At 70.5% G+C, this 27272-nt stretch overlaps 1 protein-coding gene across 1 annotated transcript in view; it reads right to left on the bottom strand.

Annotated features, from left to right (window-relative positions):
• AXL (AXL receptor tyrosine kinase) overlaps positions 1-23771 on the bottom strand; it is a 28001-nt gene extending 4230 nt beyond the window's left edge. Inside the window, exons 1-16 of the mRNA XM_044989106.1 lie at positions 22891-23771; positions 18211-18409; positions 16670-16770; positions 15054-15236; positions 10558-10638; positions 10207-10322; positions 8634-8829; positions 7185-7324; positions 6629-6767; positions 5313-5339; positions 4830-4962; positions 3972-4063; positions 3016-3111; positions 1948-2025; positions 1683-1775; positions 568-689 (exon numbers count right to left, since the gene is read on the bottom strand). Of these exons, the coding sequence (XP_044845041.1) occupies positions 568-689; positions 1683-1775; positions 1948-2025; positions 3016-3111; positions 3972-4063; positions 4830-4962; positions 5313-5339; positions 6629-6767; positions 7185-7324; positions 8634-8829; positions 10207-10322; positions 10558-10638; positions 15054-15236; positions 16670-16770; positions 18211-18409; positions 22891-22963 (1869 nt within the window). The 5' untranslated portion in view covers positions 22964-23771. The remainder of the gene's footprint in view (positions 1-567; positions 690-1682; positions 1776-1947; positions 2026-3015; positions 3112-3971; positions 4064-4829; positions 4963-5312; positions 5340-6628; positions 6768-7184; positions 7325-8633; positions 8830-10206; positions 10323-10557; positions 10639-15053; positions 15237-16669; positions 16771-18210; positions 18410-22890) is intronic.
• Between the last annotated feature and the right edge of the window lie 3501 nt (positions 23772-27272).

The following is a 27272-nucleotide window of genomic DNA, read 5'->3' as shown; positions in this document are numbered from 1 at the left end:
AGGTGCCGGGGCCGGGCGGCGGCGGCGGGGCGGCGGCTGGGGCCGGGCGGCGGCGGTGGCGAGGCCGGGGCGGCGGCTGGGGCCGGGCGGCGGCGGTGGCGAGGCTGGGGCGGCGGCGGGGCTGGGCGGTGGCGAGGCCGGGGCGGCGGCGGGGCCGGGCGGTGGCTGGGGCCGGGGAGGCGGCGGGGCCGGGCAGCGGCGGTGGCGGGGCCGGGGCGGTGGCTGGGGCTGGGCGGCGGCGGTGGCGAGGCCGGGCGGCGGCGGGCCGGGCGGTGGCTGGGGCCGGGGAGGCGCCGGGGCCGGGCGGCGGCGGTGGCGGGGCCGGGCGGTGGCTGGGGCTGGGCAGCGGCAGTGGCGAGGCCGGGGCGGCGGCGGGGCCGGGCGGTGGCTGGGGCCGGGGAGGCGCCGGGGCCGGGCGGCGGCGGTGGCGGGGCCGGGGCGGTGGCTGGGGCTGGGCGGCGGCGGTGGCGAGGCCGGGGCGGCGGCGGGGCCGGGCGGTGGCTGGGGCCGGGGAGGCGCCGGGGCCAGGCGGCGGCGAGGCGCCGGGGCCGGGGGGCGCACACTCACCAGGGGGCTGTCGCCGAGCCGGGAGTAGAGCAGGAAGCTGTGCAGGTCGCCGTGTTTCATGAAGGGCAGGATGACGACGGGCGAGGGGAAGCCCTCGCTCTCCGTGCTCTGCAGACACACCCCTGCCGAGAGGGAGCAGAGCGGCCGTGAGACCTGCCCCTGGGGTCCCAGCCCCCCAGATCCCAGGCCCCCAGATCCCAGCCTCCCAGGGAGCTCAAACCCCCTGGATACCCACCCCGAGACTCCCCCTGGATCCCAGCCCCCCAGATGGAACAGGGCCACCAAGACAGGGTTAGATACCAATCCAAAATGAAGGAGTGGGGAGGGGGCTGGGAGCCAGGACTCCTGGGTTCTCTCCCAGGCGCTGGGAAGGGAGTGGGGTGTAGGGGGTTGAAGCAGGGGGCTGGGAGCCAGGACTCCTGGGTTCTCTCCCAGGCTCTGGGAGGGGAGTGGGGTGTAGGGGGTTGGAGCAGGGGGCTGGGAGCCAGGACTCCTGGGTTCTCTCCCAGGCTCTGGGAGGGGAGTGGGGTGTAGGGGGTTGGAGCAGGGGGCTGGGAGCCAGGACTCCTGGGTTCCAGGTGGTGGGTGAGTCCCTCCCCCGGATGGGTGGTCAGTTGCTCCATGTGGCCAGGGGGGTCCAGTGACCTCCCTCGGGGTCACTAGGGGCATGTGGGTAGCACCTGGGGCTCCGCGGGCCGAGCTCCCGGCCTGGCCAGGAGTGCAGGCTCTGCTCTGTGGCCGGGCACCGCGGCCTGGGTCGCCCGGGGGCACTGCTGGAGGCTGGACGTGAACCCCAGGCCCTGTGCAGCTGAGGCGTGATGTGGCGAGGGAGGGAATCCAGCCTGGCGCAGGGCGCTGGCCCGGCACAGCCTGTGCCAATTCCCCTGGCGGCTGTCCCGAGTTCCCGTCTCTCCCTCCCTCCCACATCTGCTTTCCCAGGGAAACCCCCAGCCCCCCGACTTCCTCTCCGCTTTCCCAGGCCATCGCAGTGACATTCCTCCGTCCCGCCAGGGCCAGGCTGCAGCCGCTCGACCCCCCGGCCCGGTGTACGGGGCACCCTGCTCCTCCCCCCCCGTTAACCCTGTGGGCGCTGTGCCCAGGCGAGGGGCTCTCACCCAGGAGCTTCATGACGTTGGGGTGGTCGAACTCCTTCATGCAGACGGCCTCGCTCAGGAAATCCTCCATCTCGCTGCGGGTGCAGATGGCGACTGCGGGGGACACGGGGGGGGTGACGCCAGAGCCACGGGCACTAGGGCAGAGCCGCAGGGGAGGGGAGGGAGCAGAGGAGGGGACCCTGGGGAGGAGGGGGCCCATTAGGGGTGCAAGAGCAGAGGGGGTTCTGGGGGGAGGGAGGGTCCCAGGGTCTCACCACATACTTACTCTTCATGGTCTTGACGGCCACCTTGAGGACGCTGTCGTCCTGGTTGAGCTGCCCTTCCATGACGGAGCCGAACTCGCCTGGGGAAGCCGGAGGCAGAGGGGCTGTGTGATCCCCGGCAGTGCGGGGGCTGGGACACACAGCCCGGCCATTCCTTGGGCAGCCAGCAGGGGGCAGCAGCTTGTGCGCGTGCACACACACACACACCCACACACACACCCAGCAGAGCACACGCACACACACGCACACACACCCAGCAGAGCACACGCACACACACGCACAGAGCAGTGCACACACACACACACACACACACGCACAGAGCAGTGCGCACGCACACACACACACACACAGAGCAGTGCACATGCACACACACACACACACACCCAGCAGAGCACACACACACACGCACACACACACACAGAGCAGTGCACACGCACACACACACACACACACACACAGAGCAGTGCACACGCACACACACGCACACACACCCAGCAGAGCACACGCACACACACGCACAGAGCAGTGCGCACGCACACACACGCACACGCACACACGCACAGAGCAGTGCGCACGCACACACACGCACACCCAGCAGAGCACACATCCAGCAGTGCACAGTCCTGCCAGCAGGGGGCAGCCCCCCACAGATCTCTGTCCTGGCAGCAGGGGGCAGCCCCCACCCCGGATCGCTGTGCCGACAGCAGGGGGTAATGTGCCCGGAACGGGTTACATCCGCTCCACGGCGAGGGAGCAGCTTGGGGAAAATCTCGCTGCCAAGCCGGGAGCTGGATGGGGCTGTGGAATCGGGCCGGGGTGGGGACTGGAAACACCGGGAGCACTGGAGCCGCGAGCCAGGGGCTTTTCCAGCCGGGCTCGCAACTTTCCAAAGCTGGAGCTCCCTGGCCACGTCGGCGGCGCGTGGGGAATCTGGCCTGCAGCCCCCAGCACCCCGCCTGCCTGGCTCCCTGGGCCACATGGGGGGAACCCGCCACCCCAATAGATCCATCGGGGGGTAGCAGATCCCACAATGCATTGCTGCCCTCCAGCATGGGGTGCAAGCCCCCTACCTTCACCAAGGGTCTTCCCCAGGGCCACCTTGTGCCGATCTACCATCACGTCCCGCAGCTTCTCCTTCAGGTCCTCACTGATGCCCAGGCTGTTCACTGCGGCGCAAGGACGGGGACAAGGGGTCAGGCCCCAGCGCGGTAAGGACGGGGCCCAGACCCTGGCTGAGATCAGGGCCACGTCGTGCCGGGCGCCACCCAGACCCTGGCTGAGATCGGCCCCGTCGTGCCGGGCGCCACCCAGACCCTGGCTGAGATCGGCCCCGTCGTGCCGGGCGCCACCCAGACCCTGGCTGAGATCGGCCCCGTCGTGCCGGGCGCCACCCAGACCCCGGCTGAGATCAGGGCCCCGTCGTGCCAGGCGCCGTTCAGACCGCAGCCAAGATCAGGGCCCCGTCAGGCCGGGCACCGCCCAGACCCCGACCGAGATCAAGGCCCCGTCGCGCCGGGCGCCACCCAGACCCCGGCTGAGATCAGGGCCCCGTCGTGCCAGGCGCCGTTCAGACCGCAGCCAAGATCAGGGCCCCGTCAGGCCGGGCACCGCCCAGACCCCGACCGAGATCAAGGCCCCGTCGCGCCGGGCGCCGCCCAGACCCTGACCGAGATCAGGGCTCCGTCGCGCCGGGTGCCGCCCAGACCCCAGCCGAGATCAGGGCCCCGTCGCGCCGGGCGCCGCCCAGACAACCCTCCGTCTGAACCAGGGGTGGAGGGAACGAGGCCCGGAGAGGGCCAGGGACTGGCCCAGGGCAGCCTGCCAGCCAGCAGTAAAACCCGGATGGGAACCCAGGTGCCTGGAGCCGCGTGGCGCCCGAGTCTCTGGGCCATGCTCTCTCCGGAGATGCCCGGAGTACAATGGGGCAGCCGGGACCTGCCTGGCCGGGGGCCAGCCCTAGGTTGACTGTCAGGTCCTGGCGAGTGGGGGGAGCCGTGGGCCGGGGCGTGGCGGGCGAGGTACTCACGCGTGGCCTCCGTGGTCCTGCGGCTGTACGACTTGCGGACACGGTAATGGACCACCAGCTCGCCCTGCTCCACTCGGGGCTCAAAGGCCTCCCTGCGCGGGGGGCGACAGCCGGTGAGAGACCCCAGCCTGCAACATCCGGACCCCCAAGCCAGCCAGCCCCTGCCCTCAGGCTGGACGGGAGCCGGCGCCCGCTAGAGGGGACAGGCCCCTGCCCCATTCCCACCCCCCTGAGCCAGCCAGTCCCCGCCCTGGGGCCGGGTGGGAGCCGGCGCCCGCTAGAGGGGACAGGCCCCTGCCCCATTCCCACCCCCCTGAGCCAGCCAGTCCCTTCCCTCAGGCTGGAGGGGAGCCGGCGCCCGCTAGAGGGGACAGGCCCTGTGCCCTGTTCCCTGCCCCCCCCCGAGCCAGCCAGTCCCTGCCCTCAGGCTGGACGGGAGCCGGTGCCCGCTAGAGGGGACAGGCCCCTGCCCCATTCCCACCCCCTGAGCCAGCCAGTCCCTGCCCTGGGGCCGGGTGGGAGCCGGTGCCCGCTAGAGGGGACAGGCCCCTGCCCCATTCCCACCCCCTGAGCCAGCCAGTCCCTGCCCTGGGGCCGGGTGGGAGCCGGCGTCCGCTAGAGGGGACAGGCCCTGTGCCCTGTTCCCTGCCCCCCCCCCGAGCCAGCCAGCCCCTGCCCTCAGGCTGGACGGGAGCCGGTGCCCGCTAGAGGGGACAGGCCCCCTGCCCCATTCCCACCCCCCTGAGCCAGCCAGTCCCTGCCCTCAGGCTGGAGGGGAGCCGGTGCCCGCTAGAGGGGACAGGCCCCTGCCCCATTCCCACCGGCCCACTCCCAGCCCCCATTCTGCCCCCCGCTCACCCAAAGCGCGTCTCCTTCTTGCGCAGCCGGGCCAGGACGAGGACGAAGAAGATGGCGAAGGCCACGGCCAGGCCCACGGCCAGGATCACAGCCCACCAGTGCCACGAGAAGGCGGGGGCCGCGGTCTCCCTCACTGCACAAGCAAGGGGTAGGGTTAGCTGGGATGGGGGGAGGCAGCGGGGTGCTCTGTGGATCTGCCCCAGGCACCCCCCAGGCCCCGCCCATGGACCCGCCCGGGAGCCAGGCTCCCCCTGGGCTCCCCAACCCCCCAGCTCCACCGGACCAAACCCCCTCCCTGCAGAGGGCAGGGCTGAGTCACTTGGGGGCTGCACCCAAGGTGGGGAGAATTAGCCCGTCAGGTGCCTCCCCCCAGCGCTGGATCCCCACAGATCCCTGTGAGATCTGACCCCAACGTCCTGCAGGACTGGGCGGGCAGTGGGGTGGAGGGGGCAGGGCAGAGGGAGGGGGTGGGGGGCTCCTCACCTTGCTCGGTCTGTGGGGCGAGCGGCTCTGCAGAGGGGAGAGAGAAGAGAGGCGCCGTTAGCCGTGGGGGGCAGGCCGGGGGCACGTGTTTAGGGGCCAGTGCACTAAGTCGCCCAACCAGCAGGTCCAGGGGCTTTTGAGCCCGAAATGGGACCTGGATCGGAACCGGCCTTGGTTCTGGGTTTGCAAGAAATCAAAACACTGCTGGTAGCAAGAGACCGCTCCACCACCGAACCCCGAGAGCCGGGTCGGCACCGGGGACAGTTCAGAACCACGGCACCCGGATCGGAGCCGGGGGACCCAGTTCAGAACCATGGGACCCGGGTTGGAGCCAGGGGACCCAGTTCAGAACCCCACGACCTGGGTCGGCCCCGGGGGACAGTTCAGAACCACGGGACCGGGGTCGGCGCTGGGGGACCCAGTTCAGAACCACGGGACCCGGATCAGAGCCGGGGGACAGTTCAGAACCACGGGACCCGGGTTGGCGCCGGGGGACCCAGTTCAGAACCACGCGACCCGGGTCAGCGTCGGGGGACAGTTCAGAACCACAGGACCTGGGTCGGCACCGGGGGACAGTTCAGAACCACGGGACCCGGGTCAGTGCCGGGGGACCCAGTTCAGAACCACGGGACCCGGATCAGAGCCGGGGGACAGTTCAGAACCACGGGACCCGGGTCAGTGCCGGGGGACCCAGTTCAGAACCATGGGACCCGGATCAGAGCCGGGGGACAGTTCAGAACCACGGGACCCGGGTTGGCGCCGGGGGACAGTTCAGAACCACGGGACCCGGGTCGGCGCCGGGGGACAGTTCAGAACCACGGGACCCGGGTCGGCGCCGGGGGACCCAGTTCAGAACCACGGGACCCGGAGCAGAGCCGGGGGACAGTTCAGAACCACGGGACCCGGGTCGGCGCCGGGGGACCCAGTTCAGAACCACGGGACCCGGGTCGGCGCCGGGGGACCCAGTTCAGAACCACGGGACCCGGGTCGGCGCCGGGGGACCCAGTTCAGAACCACGGGACCCGGGTCGGTGCCGGGGGACCCAGTTCAGAACCACGGGACCCGGGTCGGCGCCAGGGGACAGTTCAGAACCACGGGACCCGGGTCGGCGCCGGGGCACCCAGTTCAGAACCACAGACCTGGATCGGAGCCGTCCCTGGAAATGGGCTGAGAGCAGGACCTGGATCAGAGCCATCCCTGGATTTGCAAGCGTCAGCCCCACCCCCAGGTTAGCCCGGCCTCCATGGGGCTGCGGCGTGATGGGAGAGCCCACCCCGCGGCCGGTCCCTCACCCGGCCCAGCCCCCCAGCACTCACGGGATGGGGAGACCACGACGGCGTTGCTCCAGGGCCCGTCCCCGGCGCTGGTGTACGATGCCACCCGCACCATCAGGTTCTGCACCTCCGAGACCAGCTCCAGGGTCTTCTCGGTGGTCAGCCCCACATCCACCACCACCTGCCGGGGAGCGGGGTTAGCCAGGGCTGGGACACTGGGCTTTCCCCTCTAGGGCCGCTGGCCCCAGGGACTGGCCGGCTCAGGGGGGCAGGGAATGGGGCACGGGGCCTGCCGCCTCCAGGTGGTGCTGGCCCCGATCTGGCCCCAGGGCAGGGACTGGCTGGCTGGGGGTGGGGGGAGGGGATATGGGGCAGGGCCTGTCCCCTCTAGGGGGCTCTGGCTCTGATCTGGCCCCAGGGCAGGGACTGGTTAGCTCAGGGGGTGGGGAATGGGATCTGGCACCAGCGTGGGGTGCTGGCTGGGGCAAGGGGGCCGGGATGGTGGGGGGGGCTAGCTTAGGGGGCGGTGGTGAGCTGGTGGGTTCTCCCCAGCGGGCAGGCCAGGGTCCCGGGGGAGGTGGGGGGGGGGTGAGCTCACCTCGGGCGAACCGGGGCTCTGATAGGCCAGCCTGTACCCACGCAGGATCCCGCCGAGCGGCCCGCGTGGCTCCAGCCAGTGCACCGTGGCCCGGCTGCCGTTCTGGAAGGCCGTGACGTTCTCCGGGGGGGCACGGGGCGCTGCCAGGGGCACAGACACGTCATGTGGGGGCTGCCCCTCTCCAGGCCCGTCCCCTGGGGGGGCAGGGCCCTTCCCTGGAGCAGAACTCCCCCATGAGGCACTGGGGCAGCTGCGTTCCCAGGGGCCCCCCCCGTGGGAACAGAGCCCCCGCAGCCCTGCCCCCATGTTTGTCTTGGCACTGCGCAAAACCCCGTATCGGAGCGAAACATTCCTGAGCCCAGCCCTGCCCGCCTCTGCTCCGACATGCAGAGCGGCCTTGGGGGGCCAGGATAGCACCCCCCGCTCCATCCTGCCCCAGCGGGGACCTGACCGAGCGAACCCAGGCATCCAGGCCCCCGGGGAACCGGGCACTTAGTCAAGGGGATGCCACATGATGAGTCAGCGAATGCCCAGCTGGCACCAGGGAGTCGGCACTGGGCCAGGTGGTTCAGAATGCACTAACCACTAGACCCCACTCCCCTCCCAGAGCCGGGGATGGAACCCAGGAGTCCAGGCTCCCAGCCCCCTGCTCTAACCACTAGACCCCCCTCCCCTCCCAGAGCCGGGGATGGAACCCAGGAGTCCAGGCTCCCAGCCCCCTGCTCTAACCACTAGACCCCACTCCCCTCCCAGAGCCGGGGATGGAACCCAGGAGTCCAGGCTCCCAGCCCCCTGCTCTAACCACTAGACCCCACTCCCCTCCCAGAGCCGGGGAGGGAACCCAGGAGTCCAGGCTCCCAGCCCCCTGCTCTAACCACTAGACCCCACTCCCCTCCCAGAGCCGGGGATGGAACCCAGGAGTCCAGGCTCCCAGCCCCCTGCTCTAACCACTAGACCCCACTCCCCTCCCAGAGCCGGGGATGGAACCCAGAAGTCCTGGCTCCCAGCCCCCCTGCTCTAACCACTAGACCCCACTCCCCTCCCAGAGCCGGGGATGGAACCCAGGAGTCCAGGCTCCCAGCCCCCCTGCTCTAACCACTAGACCCCACTCCCCTCCCAGAGCCGGGGAACCAGAAGTCCTGGCTCCCAGCCCCCCTGCTCTAACCACTAGACCCCACTCCCCTCCCAGAGCCGGGGATGGAACCCAGAAGTCCTGGCTCCCAGCCCCCCTGCTCTAACCACTAGACCCCACTCCCCTCCCAGAGCCGGGGATGGAACCCAGGAGTCCAGGCTCCCAGCCCCTCTGCTCTAACCACTAGACCCCAGTCCCCTCCCAGAGCCGGGGATGGAACCCAGGAGTCCTGGCTCCCAGCCCTCCCCCCCAGCTCTAACCCACCAGACCCCACTGCCCTCCCTGCTCAGCCCCCCGGGCCTGTTGACACCCCTCACCCCCTTCCAGGGTCTCCATGGGCACCCAGTGGGTCCAGCGGGAGGCGCCGGCCCCGCTGCGGCAGGCCACGCGGACGTGGTAGGAGGCGAAGGGCGCCAGCCCCTGGATGAGGTGGTGGAAGGGCGGCACATTGAGGGTCTGGTTGTACATGGCCTCGGCGGGGACGGTGCTGAGGTCCTGGTCGGTGCGCACAGCCTGGAGGAGACAGCGGGGCATTCGTGGGGGTGGGGCCCAGTCTGGGGTGCCCCCTCCCCTGCCTGCAGGTGTCCAGGTTCCTCTTCAATCCCCCTTGCAAGCCATGGGGTGCCCCAGGCCCCTGACCCCCATTCTTAGGGGAGCAGAGTTAGGCAGCTCCAGGCTGCAGAGGAGGCAGCTCTCGCACCAGTGGGGCGGCCCAGAACTGGGCCACTAGCTGCATTCGCTGCTGGGCCAGTCCTGACCCCCCAGCCCCACGGCGGGGGAGGGAGGGAAGGTTTCTCAGCTCCATCCCCATCGCAGGAGGCTGAAGGGCGGCAGGGCGGGGCAACGGTCCCCCCATGGAAACTCCCTTCCCCTCCCCAGTTTCGTTTTCCTGGGCGCACCGGGCTGGGCAGCAGACACAGCTGGTGGGGGGGGAGCAGTCACAGCTGGGGGGGGGGCGTCACAGCGGGGGCGGGGGGGCGTCACAGCGGGGGCGGGGGGGGGCGTCACAGCCTGCCTCGGGTTCGGGGACGGGACGTCCGGGCTCCGGGGAAAGCAGAAGTGGGAAGCCGGATTCTTTCATAAAACCCAAATCCGGGCACTCAGCAACTTGTACTTCCTCTTTCTCAGCGAGGGGAGGGGCACAGGAAATGGGGGGCCGGCTGCCCCCCCGTGTCACCTCCCCCCCACCTGCTTAACGCCCTGTGTGACCAATCCCCTCCCTGCCAAGGATATTCACCCCCATAACATCCCCCCAACCCCGGAGCCGGCCTGTGTGCTCAGCTCCCTGGGGCCCCCATCCCGTGTGCTCAGGGCCCCGATCCCCACAGATCAGCCCCCCGTGTGCTCAGCCCCCTAAGAGCCCCGATCCCCATGGATCAGCCTCCCGTGTGCTCAGCCCCCTAAGAGCCCCGATCCCCACGGATCAGCCCCCCATGTGCTCAGCCTCCCCATCCCATGTGCTCAGGGCCCCGATCCCCACGGATCAGCCCCCCGTGTGCTCAGCCCCCTAAGAGCCCCGATCCCCACGGATCAGCCTCCCGTGTGCTCAGCCCCCTAAGAGCCCCGATCCCCACGGATCAGCCCCCCGTGTGCTCGGCCCCCTAAGAGCCCCAATCCCCACGGATCAGCCTCCTGTGTGCTCAGCCCCCGTATCCCATGTGCTCAGCCCCCTATGATCCCTGACCCCCACGGATCAGCCCCCCGTGTGCTCAGCCCCTGCATCCCGTGTGCTCAGCCCCCTAAGAGCCCCGATCCCCACGGATCAGCCCCCCGTGTGCTCGGCCCCCTAAGAGCCCCGATCCCCACGGATCAGCCCCCCGTGTGCTCAGCCTCCCCATCCCATGTGCTCCGGGCCCCGATCCCCCCGGACCAGCCCCAGGCCGAGCGTACCTGGACGGTGCAGACGCTGAGGGGCGACGCCCCGCTGGCCCCCGGCTCCCAGGCCACCTCCAGGGCGCTCTCGCTGCGTGTCACCAGCACCAGGCTCCTCGGCCGCTGGGGGACCACTGCAGGTGGCAAATGGGGGAGGGCTCAGGGGCTGCCCCAGCCTGTGCCCCCCGTCACCCCACATCCGTGCTCCAGGGCATTCCGGCTGGGCGGGGGGGCTATCCTGAGGGACCCTCTGGGGGCTCAGGGGGGAACTGAGGCAGGGGCTTGCCTCCCCCCCCCCAGCAACCTGGGACGCGCCCTCCCCAGTGCAGTGGGGAGCCCAGCAGCCGCGGGCAGGGCCCGGCCCCTAACCTGTCACGGCCGCGGTCCGGGAGGTGGCCACGCCCTTGGCATTGTGGGCTTCACAGGAGAACGAGGCGCTTCTGTTCAGGCCTGGAAGGGGCAAAGCAGGGGGAGGGGATGAGAGCATGGGGCAAAGGGACCAGGCTACCCCCCAGTGCCCCTCACCCCCACCCGCAGCCCCCCGCCACCCTGGTGCCCCTCCCCCCCGACCCGCCGCCCCCCGCCACCCCGGTGCCCCTCACCCCCGACCCGCAGCCTCCCGCCCCCCCGGTGCCCCTCCCCCCCGACCCGCAGCCCCCCGCCACCCCGGTGCCCCTCACCCCGACCCGCCGCCCCCCGCCACCCCGGTGCCCCTCACCACCACCCGCAGCCCCCCGCCACCCCGGTGCCCCTCACCCCCGACCCGCAGCCCCCCGCCGCCCCAGTGCCCCTCCCCCCCGACCCGCAGCCCCCCGCCCCCCCGGTGCCCCTCCCCCCGACCCGCAGCCCCCCGCCACCCCGGTGCCCCTCACCCCCACCCGCAGCCCCCCGCCACCCCGGTGCCCCTCTCCCCCGACCCGCAGCCCCCCGCCACCCCGGTGCCCCTCACCCCGACCCGCAGCCCCCCGCCACCCCGGTGCCCCTCACCCCCGACCCGCAGCCCCCCGCCGCCCCGGTGCCCCTCGCCCCCACCCGCAGCCCCCCGCCATTGCAGCCCTACCTCCCCCCCGTGGTGCTCCTCACTCCTGCCCCGCAGCGCCCCCCTGCTGACCCCCGCCCCAGCTTTCCTGGCCGGGTCTGGCCGGGCGAGGGGGCGTCAGTGCCAAGTGTTCCCATCCCTCCCTGTTCCCAGCACTGGCTCCTGCAGCCTCCTCCCGTCCCCCAAGGTCATGGCGCCTCCAGCTTATCAGGGCGTCCCCCGCAGGGACTGGGGGAAGGGGCCCTGGGCACGGGGGGTGCTGGGTCTTCAGCCCAAGGCCAGATTGCTCAGGAGGCCGGGCCGGGCCACTGGCAGGGAGCGGCTGTGGGGCAAATTCCCAGTCCCCCTCAGTCCCCTCCAAGTCCCTGGCACCTCCCCACTCCCTGCCCCCCTGCCTAGCCTGGGGCCCTGTCCCCAGCCCCCGCACCCCAGTGCACCAGGCAGCGCAGTCCCAGGCAGGCTGCCCTGGCCGGGCAGGGGGCAGAGGGGGCAGGGCAGCGCGGCGTGGGTCTGTCCACCCCGTGCTCCGGGAGCTCAGCCGGTGCCTGCCCCGGCCGGGCAGGGGGCAGAGGGGGCAGGGCAGCGCGGCGTGGGTCTGTCCACCCTGTGCTCCGGGAGCTCAGCCGGTGCCTGCCCCGGCCGGGCAGGGGGCAGAGGGGGCAGGGCAGCGCGGCGTGGGTCTGTCCACCCCGTGCTCCGGGAGCTCAGCCGGTGCCTGCCCCGGCCGGGCAGGGGGCAGAGGGGGCAGGGCAGCGCGGCGTGGGTCTGTCCACGCCGTGCTCCGGGAGCTCAGCCGGTGCCTGCCCCGGGCGGGCAGGGGGCAGAGGGGCAGGGCAGCGCGGCGTGGGTCTGTCCACGCCGTGCTCCGGGAGCTCAGCCGGTGCCTGCCCCGGGCGGGCAGGGGGCAGAGGGGGCAGGGCAGCGCGGCGTGGGTCTGTCCACGCCGTGCTCCGGGAGCTCAGCCGGTGCCTGCCCCGGCCGGGCAGGGGGCAGAGGGGGCAGGGCAGCGCGGCGTGGGTCTGTCCACGCCGTGCTCCGGGAGCTCAGCCGGTGCCTGCCCCGGCCGGGCAGGGGGCAGAGGGGGCAGGGCAGCGCGGCGTGGGTCTGTCCACCCCGTGCTCCGGGAGCTCAGCCGGTGCCTGCCCCGGCCGGGCAGGGCAGCGCGGCGTGGGTCTGTCCACGCCGTGCTCCGGGAGCTCAGCCGGTGCCTGCCCCGGCCGGGCAGGGGGCAGAGGGGGCAGGGCAGCGCGGCGTGGGTCTGTCCACGCCGTGCTCCGGGAGCTCAGCCGGTGCCTGCCCCGGGCGGGCAGGGGGCAGAGGGGGCAGGGCAGCGCGGCGTGGGTCTGTCCACGCCGTGCTCCGGGAGCTCAGCCGGTGCCTGCCCCGGCCGGGCAGGGGGCAGAGGGGGCAGGGCAGCGCGGCGTGGGTCTGTCCACGCCGTGCTCCGGGAGCTCAGCCGGTGCCTGCCCCGGCCGGGCAGGGGGCAGAGGGGGCAGGGCAGCGCGGCGTGGGTCTGTCCACGCCGTGCTCCGGGAGCTCAGCCGGTGCCTGCCCGGGGCGGCCGAGCGAGTGGAACCAGCTTCCCACAGGCCCCCCAGCCTGGCAGTGTCCCCCCCTCCCCCGGCACATCTGGGGCCCAGGCTCCCTCCCAGCCGGCTTGGCCAGTCCCCAGCTCCCGCCATGTGGTCGGCGTTTCCGGGTCTGGCTCCCCGGCCGCAGCCCCAGCGCAGGGACCTCAGACAGGGCTGGGGGCTGGACTGAGGGGGGTTGGGAGCCTGCCCAGGGGCGGCAGGGAAAACAATCTCCAGGGATTTGCACCCCCTGTGCCCCCCGTGCCAGAGCCCCCCACGTCCTGCATTCACCCCTCGCCCTGGCTCCCCTGCCCCCAGCCCCCTAGAACCGCACCCCCTGCCCACCCCCCCGCTCCTCCATTCCCAGCCCCCTCTGCGGAGTGAGGTCTGCAGCGACCCCCTCCCCGCCCAGCCTGGCTGGGCCCCATGTCTGGCGGGGGGGGGGGACTATCACTCCCACGCCGGCCATGGACACTGCTCCCACGCCGGGCCCTGTGGTGGCACCAGCCGGAGCTGCCTGTGCCCTGACCCACCAGCTGGGTCTGCCCGGGAGGGACATGGCCCAGCCCAGCACTGCACCTGGTGCCGCTGCACCCCCCCACCCTGCTGCTCCAGAGCCCCCCAGCCCCCATCTCAGCCCCTCTCCTGTCCCTCCTCCCCCAGCCTGACTCACACCCCGGTCACCTCCGGCATCTGCTGCCCATTCCCCCAGCCTGAGTCAGCAGAGCCGGGCTGGCCACGTGCGTGCCGGGGGGGCTGGGGCGGGGGGAAGGGAGGGCCCGGGACCGTCAGGCACACGGGTAGGGGCCCTGCTCCTTCTGGCTTCGGGGCCCTGGACACGGTGCACACGGCCAATGGGGCACCTCCCTGGTCCTGGTCCTGGTCCTGCTCCGGGAGCTGTGTGTCTGTATCAGCACAATGAGGGTCCTGTGGCCAGGGCCGGCTTTAGGAAGCGCGGGGCCCCGTTCGAATACCCGGAGGCGGGCTGGGTCTTCAGCAGCACGTCCTCCCCTCGCTCCGGGTCTTCCGCCGCTCCGAAGGACCCGCCGCTGAAATGCCGCCAGAGATCCGGAGCGAGTGAAGGACCCGCCGCCCAAGTCCTGCCAAAGACCCGGACCGCCACTGGGGGAGTAACAATTACAAAATTCGGCCCTCCTAGGCGCGGGCGCGGGGCCCTCCTAGGCGCGGGCGCGGGGCCCTCCTAGGCGCGGGGCCCTCCTAGGCGCGGGCATGGGGCCCTCCTAGGCGCGGGGCCCTCCTAGGCGCGGGCATGGGGCCCTCCTAGGCGCGGGGCCCTCTTAGGCGTGGGCGTGGGGCCCTCCTAGGCGCGGGCGCGGGGCCCGATTTGGAGGAATCGGGGGAATCGGCCTAAAGCCGGCCCTGCTCGTGGCCCCTTCGAGACTGGCAGATGTATTTGGGCCCAAGCTTTCGTGGGCTCCCCGCACTTGGCGGGATGCTGGAGGGGAACATGCAGGCAGGTATGAGGGGTCAGTGCTACCGAGCCAGTCCGGTGAAGGTGGAAGTGGCCGTTGACAAGAAGGGGTGAACCCCGAGGGAGGGAAATCGCTTTGCAGGGCTAACGAGGCCAATGCAATCACGGTGGCCCGTTTCCAGCAGCTGACAAGACAGTGCGAGCGTCAGCAGCAGGTCACCCCACTGCCCCCCTTGGCAAGGCACCTCCCAGGCATGCTCCCCGCCAGGCATCCCCCCAAGGGGCTTTACAGCTTCGGCTCGAAGGTGCCCCAAGGATCCCGGCTGTTTCCAGCCTGTAGAAAGTGCCCTGATTGCTGCCCGCAGGGGGACTCGTCCTGCTGACACGGCAGGTCTGAGCGGCTGACTCTGCAGTAAACACCCTGCGGCCGGCGGCTCTGCCCAGCAGCGACCCTACAATAACAGCAGCGTCTGCTGGGATTGCAGGAGCCATTCCCACGCCTGGAGAGTGCCCAGCCTCAGCCCTGGAGAACCAGCCGCCGCCAGTGACCGATGCCACCTTCCAGGCAGGCGACAAAAGGGGCCGCGGGCTGGAGACAAGCGGCCTATTGAGAGTGGGGCCGGGGGGGGGCAGCGAGGGCCCCCACTGAATGGAGATGGAGGCCAGCGCACGCCGCTGCTGGCTGCTCCCCCCACCCCCGCCCCTGCCTCCTTCCCCATCCCCCGCTCCCAAGGACCCTGTTCTACAGAGCCCACAGTTGGGGGGACTCTGCCCTCTGGCCCCCCACCCCCCGCCCCCAAGGGGACACCTCCACCACACTCACTGTTCACGGCCAGCGTGGAGGGCACCCGTGCCAGGGGGTCCACCAGGGAGTTGAGGGGGGCCCCGTCTTGCAGCCAGATGATCTGCACCGGCTCGGGGGGGCCCTGGGCGCTGCAGCTCAGGTTGAAGGGGGTGTCAGCTGCCACCTCCAGCTCCTGGGGCTCCTCGGAGAAGAAGGGCAGACCTGGGGGAGGGCAGAGCTGCATTCAGACTAGTCCATCCTCCAGGGCTCCACCCATGCAGAGTGTCACCCCCACTCGGATGGATACTGGGGGGCCCCCCGGAGCTGGGGCATCTCTAGCTGCCCTCTCCCCACACTGCCCTGCAGAGAGTCCCCAGAGCAGTGGGGTTGGGTGTTAGCACCCCAGCAAGATACCGGGGCAGCTCCCCAGCGATGGGCTCAGGCTCCCTGCAGACCCAGGCAGCGTCACTCACACTCGGGGCAGCTCCCCCCACCCAGCGACGGGCTCAGGCTCCCTGCAGACCCAGGCAGCATCACTCACACTCGGGGCAGCTCCCCCCACCCAGCGACGGGCTCAGGCTCCCTGCAGACCCAGGCAGCGTCGCCACGTCACTCACACTCAGGGCAGCTCCCCCCACCCAGCGACGGGCTCAGGCTCCCTGCAGACCCAGGCAGCATCACTCACACTCGGGGCAGCTCCCCCCACCCAGCGACGGGCTCAGGCTCCCTGCAGACCCAGGCAGCGTCGCCACGTCACTCACACTCAGGGCAGCTCCCCCCACCCAGCGATGGCCTCAGGCTCCCTGCAGACCCAGGCAGCGTCACTCACACTCAGGGCAGCTCCCCCCACCCAGAGATGGGCTCAGGCTCCCTGCAGACCCAGGCAGCGTCGGCGCGTCACTCACACTCAGGGCAGCTCCCCCCACCCAGCGACGGGCTCAGGCTCCCTGCAGACCCAGGCAGCGTCGCCGCGTCACTCACACTCAGGGCAGCTCCCCCCACCCAGCGATGGGCTCAGGCTCCCTGCAGACCCAGGCAGCGTCGCCGCGTCACTCACACTCAGGGCAGCTCCCCCCACCCAGCGATGGCCTCAGGCTCCCTGCAGACCCAGGCAGCGTCACTCACACTCGGGGCAGCTCCCCCGATCCAGAAACGGGCTCAGGCTCCCTGCAGACCCAGGCAGCGTCACTCACACTCGGGGCAGCTCTCCCGACCCAGCGACGGGCTAAGGCTCCCTGCAGACCCAGGCAGCGTCACTCACACTCAGGGCAGCTCCCCCCACCCAGCAACGGGCTCAGGCTCCCTGCAGACCCAGGCAGCGTCACTCACACTCAGGGCAGCTCCCCACACCCAGCGATGGGCTCAGGCTCCCTGCAGACCCAGGCAGCGTCACTCACACTCAGGGCAGCTCCCCGCACCCAGCGACGGGCTCAGGCTCTCTGCAGACCCAGGCAGCGTCGCTGCGTCACTCACACTCGGGGCAGCTCCCCACACCCAGCGATGGGCTCAGGCTCTCTGCAGACCCAGGCAGCGTCGCTGCATTCCCCTTTATTCAGACACTGCCCTGAGCCCCATGCCGGGCCCCCTGGCGTGGTGCCCGTGGCAGGATCAGGGCTGTGCATGCCCCACCCCTGCGCTGGCACAGGGACACTCACCTTCCAGCCCCAGGTGGGCGGCATCGGACAGCACCTCCTCCCCGTTCACCCACAGGACGCACTGGTAGCTGCCCGCATCGGAGAGCTGCACGGACGGGATGCTGCGGGGCGGAGAGGGAGCGTGAGCAGGGCGGGCACCACCTGGCCCAGTGAGGCCCCACCGCTCGCCCCCGGACAGGGACCTTAGGTGGGTGTTTAGGGGCTGCCCACCTAAGGCAAATAATTATTATTGAGGGGATATTATGGGCTCCACGATGGGGGGGGTGTCTCCCAATATCACCCCCCCAACCCTTCATCTGCCTCTCTCCCAGCCCCCTCCTCTCCCCAACGGGGCCAACACAGGGGCCTCCGCCAGCCCCGTCCCCCCCCGGCTTCCCAGATCAGAGCGACGGGCCACCAGCCCCGTCCCCCCACCGGCTTCCCAGATCAGAGCGACGGGCCACCAGCCCCGTCCCCCCCCCCCCCCCCCCGGCTTCCCAGATCAGAGCGATGGGCCACCAGCCCCGTGTCCCCCCCGGCTTCCCAGATCAGAGCGACGGGCCACCAGCCCCGTCCCCCCCCCCGGCTTCCCAGATCAGAGCGACGGGCCACCAGCCCCGTCCCCCCACCGGCTTCCCAGATCAGAGCGACGGGCCACCAGCCCCGTCCCCCCCGGCTACCCAGATCAGAGCGACGGGCCACCAGCCCCATCCCCCCCCCGGCTTCCCAGATCAGAGCGACGGGCCACCAGCCCCGTCCCCTCCCCAGCTTCCCAGATCAGAGCGACGGGCCACCCCCCCCCCCCCCCCCCCCCGGCTTCCCAGATCAGAGCGAGGGGCCACCAGCCCCGTGTCCCCCCCGGCTTCCCAGATCAGAGCGACGGGCCACCAGCCCCGTCCCCCCCGGCTTCCCAGATCAGAGCAACGGGCCACCAGCCCCGTCCCCCCACCGGCTTCCCAGATCAGAGCGACGGGCCACCAGCCCCGTCCCCCCCGGCTACCCAGATCAGAGCGACGGGCCACCAGCCCCGTGTCCCCCCCGGCTACCCAGATCAGAGCGACGGGCCACCAGCCCCGTCCCCCCCGGCTACCCAGATCAGAGCGACGGGCCACCAGCCCCGTCCCCCCCGGCTACCCAGATCAGAGCGACGGGCCACCAGCCCCGTCCCCCCCGGCTACCCAGTTCAGAGCGACGGGCCACCAGCCCTGTCCCCTCCCTGGCTTCCCAGATCAGAGCGACGGGCCACCAGCCCTGTCCCCCCCCCGGCTTCCCAGATCAGAGCGACGGGCCACCAGCCCCGTCCCCTCCCCAGCTTCCCAGATCAGAGCGACGGGCCACCAGCCCCATCCCCTCCCGGCTTCCCAGATCAGAGCAATGGGCCACCAGCCCCGTGTCCCTGTCCCTCCCACCCCAGGGGAGACCAATGGGCCCATCTGGCCCAGGATCCCGGCTCCTCCCTTACCGGGCCACGCAGCCGCCATGTGAGGAGGCAGGGGGGACCCTGCCTGGTCCCCAGGAGCTGCTGTGCCCCCCAGACACCTCCCCGCCAGGCCCCCGCTCACCTGAGCTCGCTGATGGCCAGCCAGACATTCTCGTTTATGGGCATCTGCACCTGGTTGCTGTCGGCCAGCTCCAGCGCCTGCCCGTCCCGCAGCCAGCTGATCTCGGGCAGCTCCTGGCTCAGCTGTATGGCGCAGCGCAGCCGCACGTCCTTGCCCAGGGACGCGGTCTGGTTCGAGGGGTTCTCCAGGAAGTGCAGGTCTGTGGGTGGGGCAGGAGGAGAGACAAGATGAAGGGGTCCAGTGCCAGAGGCTGCCCCCCAGAATCCCCTGGGTATGGGAGCAGCTGCACCTCAGGTTCCCTGGATCTCTGTACAAACAGCCCCTGTGCCCACCCCAGAGGTGGCTGCACCTCAGCTGCAGGCGAGGGATCCAGGGATAACCAGCCCCCGCACCCCACCCCAGAGGTGGCTGCACCTCGGCTCCAGGTGAGGGATCCAGGGATAACCAGCCCCCGCACCCCACCCCAGAGGTGGCTGCACCTCGGCTCCAGGTGAGGGATCCGTGGATAACCAGCCCCCGCACCCCACCCCAGAGGTGGCTGCACCTCGGCTCCAGGTGAGGGATCCAGGGATAACCAGTCCCTGCCCCCCACCCCAGAGGTGGCTGCACCTCGGCTCCAGGTGAGGGATCCAGGGATAACCAGCCCCTGCCCCCCACCCCAGAGGTGGCTGCACCTCGACTCCAGGTGAGGGATCCAGGGATAACCAGCCCCTGCCCCCCACCCCAGAGGTGGCTGCACCTCGACTCCAGGTGAGGGATCCAGGGATAACCAGCCCCCGCACCCCACCCCAGAGGTGGCTGCACCTCGGCTCCAGGTGAGGGATCGGTGGATAACCAGCCCCCGCGCCCCACCCCAGAGGTGGCTGCATCTGAGCTCCAGGCGAGGGATCCCTGTATAACCAGCCCCCGCGCCCCACCTCAGAAGCAGCCGCATCTCTGCTGGGCGAGGGACCCGTGTATACCTACATCCCAGGGATGTAAATCATCATGAGCCCCTGGGACAGCACCAGCCCTGAAGTTCTAGAGCCAGCCAGAGGCTGGTTTTCACCCAGAGCCGGCCCATGGGCTGGGGTTCGAGGGGACGTCCCTCCTGACCCCTGGGGCTCTGGCCCTGACGCCTGCGACTGGCTGCACCTGCTGGGAGTGAACCCAGGGGGCTCGTTCCGAGGGCCCTGCTCTCTGGGGTGTTGGGTAAGGTGGGGCAGGGTGACAGACCCCCCTGCACGCTGGGGGGCAGGAGGCACTCGGCTGGCACAGCGTGGAGGGAATGCACGAGCCGGCATTACGTGGGAGGGGCCTGCCTCGTGCTGGGCGCACTGGCAGACACTGGTGGATGGGGTGGGCATGGCCGCCCCCAGGCCTGGCACCTGAATGCCTGCGCACAGCAGAGCGCTGGGAATCAGGACACCTGGGTTCCATCCCTGGCTTGGCCACTGAGTCTCTGCATTGCCTTGGACAGTCCCTGCCCGCCCCACTGTGCCTCGGTTTCCCCAGCGGCGAATGACAGATGATTATGCTGCAGCCCCCTCGAGCAGGGACCTTCCCAGACCCCCCCCTCGAGAAGGGGAGCCACATTCCAGGGCGTGGGAAGCAGAAGGGACTTGGCAAGGGCCCCGCTCCTCACTCTGGGGGCTTGTGGGTCCCAGCAGCCTGAGAGCTCTGCACAGCCCAGCCCCCAACTCCCGCCCCCCCAGCTGTGTGTATCAGCCACAGGCACCGGCCTGGAGCATGACACCCCCACCCCCGCCCCCTCCTTCTGTTGTGGTTCAAAACTATTTATTTCCTCTTTCATTTCTCCCCTCCAAGCTTCCGGCGGAGGGGCTGGGGCCAGGCCCCCGGGCAGCTGTTCCCAGCCCGTCCCGGCGGCTGCAGAGATCTCAGGGCCTGGGACTCACCCCCGAGAGCCTGGCTGGGCTCAGAGACGGGGGGCTGGGCACACGCTCCTGGAGGGCCTAGGGTCAGTCCCTGCATCTCTCTGGGAAATGAGGAGAATCGTCCTCCTCTGGGCTGGTCAAGTGAGAGCTCGTGGGGGCAGGGCCCATGTCTCTGGGCAGCGCCCAGCACGACAGGGCCCTGATCTCAGCTGGGGTCTGGGCAGCGCCCGGGACGACGGGGCCCTGATCTCACCTGGGGTCTGGGCAGCGCCCGGGACGACGGGGCCCTGATCTCACCTGGGGTCTGGGCAGCACCCGGCGCGACGGGGCCCTGATCTCACCTGGGGTCTGGGCAGCGCCCGGCGCGACGGGGCCCTGATCTCGGCTGGGGTCTGGGCAGCGCCCGGCGCGACGGGGCCCTGATCTCACCTGGGGTCTGGGCAGCGCCCGGGACGACGGGGCCCTGATCTCACCTGGGGTCTGGGCAGCGCCCGGCGCGACGGGGCCCCGATCTCACCTGGGGTCTGGGCAGCGCCCGGCGCGACGGGGCCCTGATCTCGGCTGGGGTCTGGGCAGCACCCGGCGCGACGGGGCCCTGATCTCACCTGGGGTCTGGGCAGCGCCCGGGACGATGGGGCCCTGATCTCACCTGGGGTCTGGGCAGCGCCCGGCGCGACGGGGCCCCGATCTCACCTGGGGTCTGGGCAGCGCCCGGCGCGACGGGGCCCTGATCTCGGCTGGGGTCTGGGCAGCACCCGGCGCGACGGGGCCCTGATCTCACCTGGGGTCTGGGCAGCGCCCGGGACGACGGGGCCCTGATCTCACCTGGGGTCTGGGCAGCGCCCGGCGCGACGGGGCCCCGATCTCACCTGGGGTCTGGGCAGCGCCCGGCGCGACGGGGCCCTGATCTCGGCTGGGGTCTGGGCAGCACCCGGCGCGACGGGGCCCTGATCTCACCTGGGGTCTGGGCAGCGCCCGGGACGACGGGGCCCTTTCAGCTGAGGCCCCTTAGATGATACTAAGAACACCCTGACCCGCCCTGGTGTGTGCGAGGGGCAGAGCTCAGCGCCCCAAGGCGCTAGCAGGGGCTGTATAACAACCACCGAGTGTCCCAGCCCCAGACATTTCACACGGTCAGTGTGGGGCTGAAATGCACCCAGCTCTGGGGAGGAGTCCCTCAGCAGTTGGGAAAGGCCCCCGGACACCTGGGTTCAGGGCGGGGGCTGTACAGGCCGGCCTGCTGCACCACAGGCGCCGCCTGGCCAGCGGTAACCAGTCCCAGATGTCTGGCCCTGGTCAGCAGGGCGGGCTCCTCAGCTGCTCTGGGTCCCTTCGAGAGGGGGGGGCTGGTCCGAGCAGCGTCCCCGCAGCCCTGCCCTGGCAGTCCTGCCCCCCAGCCCCCTGGTTCCAGCCCTGCCCCCGCAGCCCTGCCCTGGCAGTCCTGGCCCCTGGCCCCTGGCCCTCGGCCGCTGCCTGAGGGGAGCTGCAGGTGCAAAACTCTCCCAGCCAGGAGGCGTCATGTGTGGTATGCACAGCACAGCCTGCCGGTGCCCCCCAGCCCCCTGGGTCCAGCCCTGCCCCCCAGCTCTGCCGGTGCCCCCCAGCCCCCTGGGTCCAGCCCTGCCCCCCAGCTCTGCTGGTGCCCCCCAGCCCTGCCCCCCAGCCCCCTGGGTCCAGCCCTGCCCCCCAGCTCTGCCGGTGCCCCCCAGCCCTGCCCCCCAGCCCCCTGGGTCCAGCCCTGCCCCCCAGCTCTGCCGGTACCCCTCAGCCCTGCCCCCCAGCCCCCTGGGTCCAGCCCTGCCCCTCAGCCCGGCCCCACTATCTCCTGGGTCCCAGCCCTGCCCCCCAGCTCTGCCGGTGCCCCTCAGCCCTGCCCCACAGCCCCCTGGGTCCAGCCCTGCCCCCCAGCTCTGCTGGTGCCCCTCAGCCCTGCCCCACAGCCCCCTGGGTCCCAGCCCTGCCCCCCAGCTCTGCCGGTGCCCCTCAGCCCTGCCCCACAGCCCCCTGGGTCCAGCCCTGCCCCCCAGCTCTGCTGGTGCCCCTCAGCCCTGCCCCACAGCCCCCTGGGTCCCAGCCCTGCCCCCCAGCTCTGCCAATGCCCCTCTGCCCCGACCTGCAATCCCCTGCCGTCCCGGCCCCGCTGGGCTCTGAACAGGTCCTGTTCCTGCAGGGTACTTGGGGGTGAAGCCATTTTTAGCATCCACCTCTTCAGGCACCTCTCCACCCCCCTCATTGTGGGCTCTGGGCGCCTCCCAAAGCACAGCGAGTTTGAGAGCAGGTCCTGGAGTCTGACCTCCTCTCTATCCCAGCCCACCCTACACCCAAGGGAGATTTACCCTTCCCGTGCCCGGGAGACTGGGCAAGAGCCTTATCCCAAATGGGGAAACCGAGGTGCAGTGGGGGTGAAGGGACTTGGCCAGGGTCACACGGGGAGTCTGTGGCAGAGTCAGGATTTGAACCCAGGTCTCCTATAGGCCCAGGCCTCTGCCCTACCCTCTAGGACCCAGCTGCCGCTGCATGCAGTGGGGCACAGGGGAAGATGGCCCCGATCCTGCGGGTTGGCTCTGCCCTACTTGCCATGGGAGGCCGCGGAAGAGCCAGGGGTTGGACCCAGGTGTCCTGAGCTCCAGCCCAGGCCCTTCCAGAAGGATTTCAAAGGCTCCCACCAAGCACAGGGTCCCTGCCTCCCGGGGGCCCAGCAGCCCTTTGAGGGAGAGCCAGACTCGGGGCCCAGAGCGGTTTCCCCCAGCGCCTGGCACAGCCTGGAAGCCAGGCCTCTGCGGAGGGGCTCAGGGTGGGTACTCACCCGACTGGGCAGCGCCTGTGCCCAGCCAGCAGGCCACCAGCACGCACAGGAGGGACCTGCAGGCCTTGCCCATCTTCTACCAGCCGAAACAAGCCCCCAAATCGCCCGCTCCTGGAACTGAGGCGGGGGCCAGAGCCAGGAGCCCTGCCCTGACGGACACACCCAGGGGGCCCGAGGCTGGAACTGGTCCAGGCGGGTCCCGAATCAGCGCTGGCTCCACACGGCGGATCCGGGCCTCGAAGGCTGGTTTGCAGGGGCTCGGGGGAAACAAATTCCTGCCCCCAACTGGGCCAGGAAGCCCCAAGCGAGCCCCGAGACAGAGCTGGCTCCGGTGGGCTCGCCCCGCTCTCAGCCTCCCGTCGCGGTGTCCACACCTGACTCCCCGCGTCTCTCAGCCGCCGCCGGCGCCCGGGTGTCAGAAAAGTTCCCAGCACAAGATTGAAACCTCCAGTCCAAGCCCAGGGAGAGCCTGGCCCCTTCCAGAGCCAGAGCCAGAGCCAGAGCCAGTGCTGCTTACGCTTCCCTCCCCGCCTGGCTCCCCACCCACCCACGCTGCCTGGGCTGAAACTTGGCTGGGCCCGAAAGGAGAAGGGGGCAGGGAGCTGCTGGCCCCAGCACTGGGGTGAATGGTTGCGAAATTCCAGCCGGCAGCCGAGGGGTTAATGGGAGGAGAGCAGCAGAAAGGCTGAAAGAAACTTTTCAGTCTGTTAAAGTTACAGGCGCTGGGAACGGAGCAGGCGAGGCCAGGGCCAGGCGGGCGCGGGACTGGGGTGCTGAGGGGGGCGGGCGGCTGCTGCCCGCGCCCAGGGCCCACCAGGGGTTAGTACAAATTCAATCTTTTCTAGTCTTATTCACAGGATAATAGTGTGCAGTGGAGATCGGGGCCCCCTCGCGCCGGGCGCTGCCCAGACCCCGGCCGAGATCAGGGCCCCGTTGTGCCGGGCGCTGCCCAGACCCCGACTGAGATCAGGGCCCCGTTGTGCCGGGCGCTGCCCAGACCCCGACTGAGATCAGGGCCCCGTCGTGCCGGGCGCTGCCCAGACCCCGACTGAGATCAGGGCCCCGTCGTGCCGGGCGCTGCCCAGACCCCGACTGAGATCAGGGCCCCGTCGCGCCGGGCGCTGCCCAGACCCTGACTGAGATCAGGGCCCCGTCGCGCCGGGCGCTGCCCAGACCCTGACTGAGATCAGGGCCCCGTCGCGCCGGGCGCTGCCCAGACCCCGGCCGAGATCAGGGCCCCGTTGTGCCGGGCGCTGCCCAGACCCCGACTGAGATCAGGGCCCCGTCGCGCCGGGCGCTGCCCAGACCCCAACCAAGAACAGTGCCCTGTTGGGCCGGGCGCTGCCCAGACCCCGGCCGAGACAGGGCCCTGCGGTGCTAGGCGTGGCACAGCCAGGGCCGGCTCCAGACCCCAGCACGCCAAGCGCGCGCTTGGGGCGGCATTTTGCCAGCAGGGCGGCAGGCGGCTCCGGCGGACCTTCCGCAGTCATGCCTGCAGGAGCTCCCCCGGAGCCGCGGGACCGGCGACCGCCAGAGCGCGCCCCACAGCGCGCCGCCCTGCTTGGGGCGGTGGGATTCCTAGAGCCGCCCCTGGGCACAGCCCCAGGTGTCCTGACTGCAGCCCAGCCCCCAAGCACCAGATCATGCTGCCTTGGCCCGTGGCTGGCACAGAACGAATATTGAACCAGGATGGGGCAATTGCGAACCGGCTCCTCATTTGTTTACGCCAGCTTTACCCCAGGCTACCCCCACTGCCTTCCCTGCAGCTGTTCCTGATTTACACCAGCTGTGACCGGCACACTTCCCTTTACACCCACTGCCGCGGGGACTTTCTATTGGGTTATTTTTGCCCAAACATGTTCCTGATTTTGTCCTGTCTTAGAGCCGGAGTCTCAGAGCAGGACTGGCTGTTTTCTCTGCCTCTCCCTGTGCTGGGGCTGGGCTGGCAGAGAGAAGCCAGGCTCCTTCCTGGCAATGGAAGACAAACACCACAACCAGCCCTGATCTCAGCAGCACCCGGCCCGATGGTGCCCCGATCTCAGTCGGGGTCTGGGCAGCACCCGGCCCGACGGGGCCCTGATCTCGGCCGGGGTCTGGGCAGCGCCCAGCCCGACGGGGCCCCGATCTCGGCCGGGGTCTGGGCAGCGCCCGGCCCAACGGGGCCCTGATCTCGGTCGGGGTCGGGGCGGTGCCCGGCCCGACAGGGCCCTGATCTCGGTCGGGGTCGGGGCGGTGCCCGGCCCGACAGGGCCCTGATCTCGGTCGGGGTCGGGGCGGTGCCCGGCCCGACAGGGCCCCGATCTCGGTCGGGGTCTGGGCAGCGCCCGGCCCGACGGGGCCCCGATCTCAGTCGGGGTCTGGGCAGCGCCCGGCCCAACGGGGCCCTGATCTCGGCCGGGGTCTGTGCAGCGCCCGGCCTGACGGGGCCCTGATCTCGGCCGGGGTCTGTGCAGCGCCCGGCCCGACAGGGCCCCGATCTCAGTTGGGGTCTGGGCAGCGCCCGGCCCGACGGGGCCCTGATCTCAGCCGGGGTCTGGGCGGCGCCCGGCCCGACGGGGCCCTGATCTCGGTCGGGGTCTGGGCGGCGCCCGACCCGACGGGGCCCTGATCTCGGTCGGGGTCAGGGCGGTGCCCGGCCCGACGGGGCTCTGATCTTGGCCGGGGTCTGGGCAGTGCCCGGCGCGACGGGGCCCTGATCTCGGCTGGGGTCTGGGCGGCGCCCGGCCCGACGGGGCCCTGATGTCGGTCAAGGCTTTTGAGAGCCACAGTAATTTAAATAGTAAATCCACAGGCCCAGCCTGCCAAGCTACCCTGCAATAAAGAAACCAGGGAGCGAGAACTCCAGGGAAAGACAATCCATCTGATAAAGGACAGGGGATCTTATCTGGTGTTTGTGCTGGGTCCCACCCACAGCAGGAGCTGAGATCAGAGCCTGGGTGGCTGCAGCTGACAGACAGAGTGAGAGACAGTCCCTGCCCCCACCAGCTCAGTCTACATTGACACAGGGAGGATCCTTACCCCTATTTTACAAATGTGGAAACTGAGGCACCGAGAGAGGCTATGACTTGCCTGGGGTCACTGGCAGAGTGGGGAGAGAACCCAGGAGTCCTGGCTCCAGCCCCATCCCCTGGCTGGGGATGGAACCCAGGAGTCCTGGCTCCTAGGCCGGTGCCTCCCAGCCCAGTAGAGCCCCAGCTGGTATTTGCCCAGATTAAGTGGGGGCGGGAGCCCATTACAAGCCTGGGGCCTTTTGGTTTAAACATTAACCCCCAGAAGAGCTGTCAGGTGGGACTGTGGCCCTGGGGGGCCACCTCCAGCAGGAGGATCTCCCCCTCCCCCCCGCAGGCCGAGCTGGAGGAACAGCTGCCACTGGAAGGGGGAGGGGAGCCACCCCACTTCCACCCTTGGGGGCATGTCGGTCTCCCTTGTGATCATAGCTGGGACTGGGGAGGGGAGCTGGTCAGGGGACCCTAAACAAATCAGGAGACTCCACCATCTTAGCCCTAGATCTGAGAGCTGGGTCAGGGGCACTGTCCCCATTTTATAAATGGGGAAACCGTTACCAAGAAATAGACCCAGGAGTCCTGGCCCCCAGCCCCCCTGCTCTAACCACTAGCCCCCACTCCCCTCCCAGAGCTAGGATAGAACCCAGGAGTCCTGGCCCCCAGCCCCCCTGCTTTAACCACTAGCTCCCACTCCCCTCCCAGAGCTAGGATAGAACCCAGGAGTCCTGGCCCCCAGGTCCCCTGCTCTAACCACTAGCCCCCACTCCCCTCCCAGAGCTAGGATAGAACCCAGGAGTCCTGGCCCCCAGCCCCCCTGCTTTAACCACTAGCTCCCACTCCCCTCCCAGAGCTAGGATAGAACCCAGGAGTCCTGGCTCCCAGCTCTAACCACTAGACCCTGCTCTCTGCCACAGAGCGACAGGGTGTCTCAGATCCATCCCCTCTGTCTGTCTGCGGGGTAAACACAACAGCGATGAGTGGAAGGCTCTGGATGGCAGCGCCTGCGGGCTCAGGTTTCCACGCGGGGGCTGCTGTTGATGGAGCACCAGGCTGGGGGCTTTGTCCCGAGGGGTCTGCTGGGCGGATGCGTCATGCCTCAGGCTGGGACAGAGAAGCCACTGGCCAGGCAGCCTGAGCCATCCCACCCCCAGCCCCGCCCTGCCCCATGCCAGCTGCGATCATCGGGCTCTGGGGTGCCTGGCGTCGAGGGCAGCCAGAGGTCGAGGGGGCCATATCCCATGTGGCTCAAGTACACAGGCACCTGAGACAGCCCCCCCAGCTCTGCCAGTGCCAGCCCTGGGTTCCCCCCCAGCTCTGCTGGTGCCCCTCACTCCCGACCCGCAGCCCCTGCTAGCCCGGCCCTGGTCCCCCCAGCTC

This window comes from Mauremys mutica, chromosome 15, assembly GCF_020497125.1.
Source record: "Mauremys mutica isolate MM-2020 ecotype Southern chromosome 15, ASM2049712v1, whole genome shotgun sequence".
NCBI lineage: Eukaryota > Metazoa > Chordata > Testudines > Geoemydidae > Mauremys > Mauremys mutica.
This window is presented reverse-complemented; position numbering and strand designations above follow the sequence as displayed.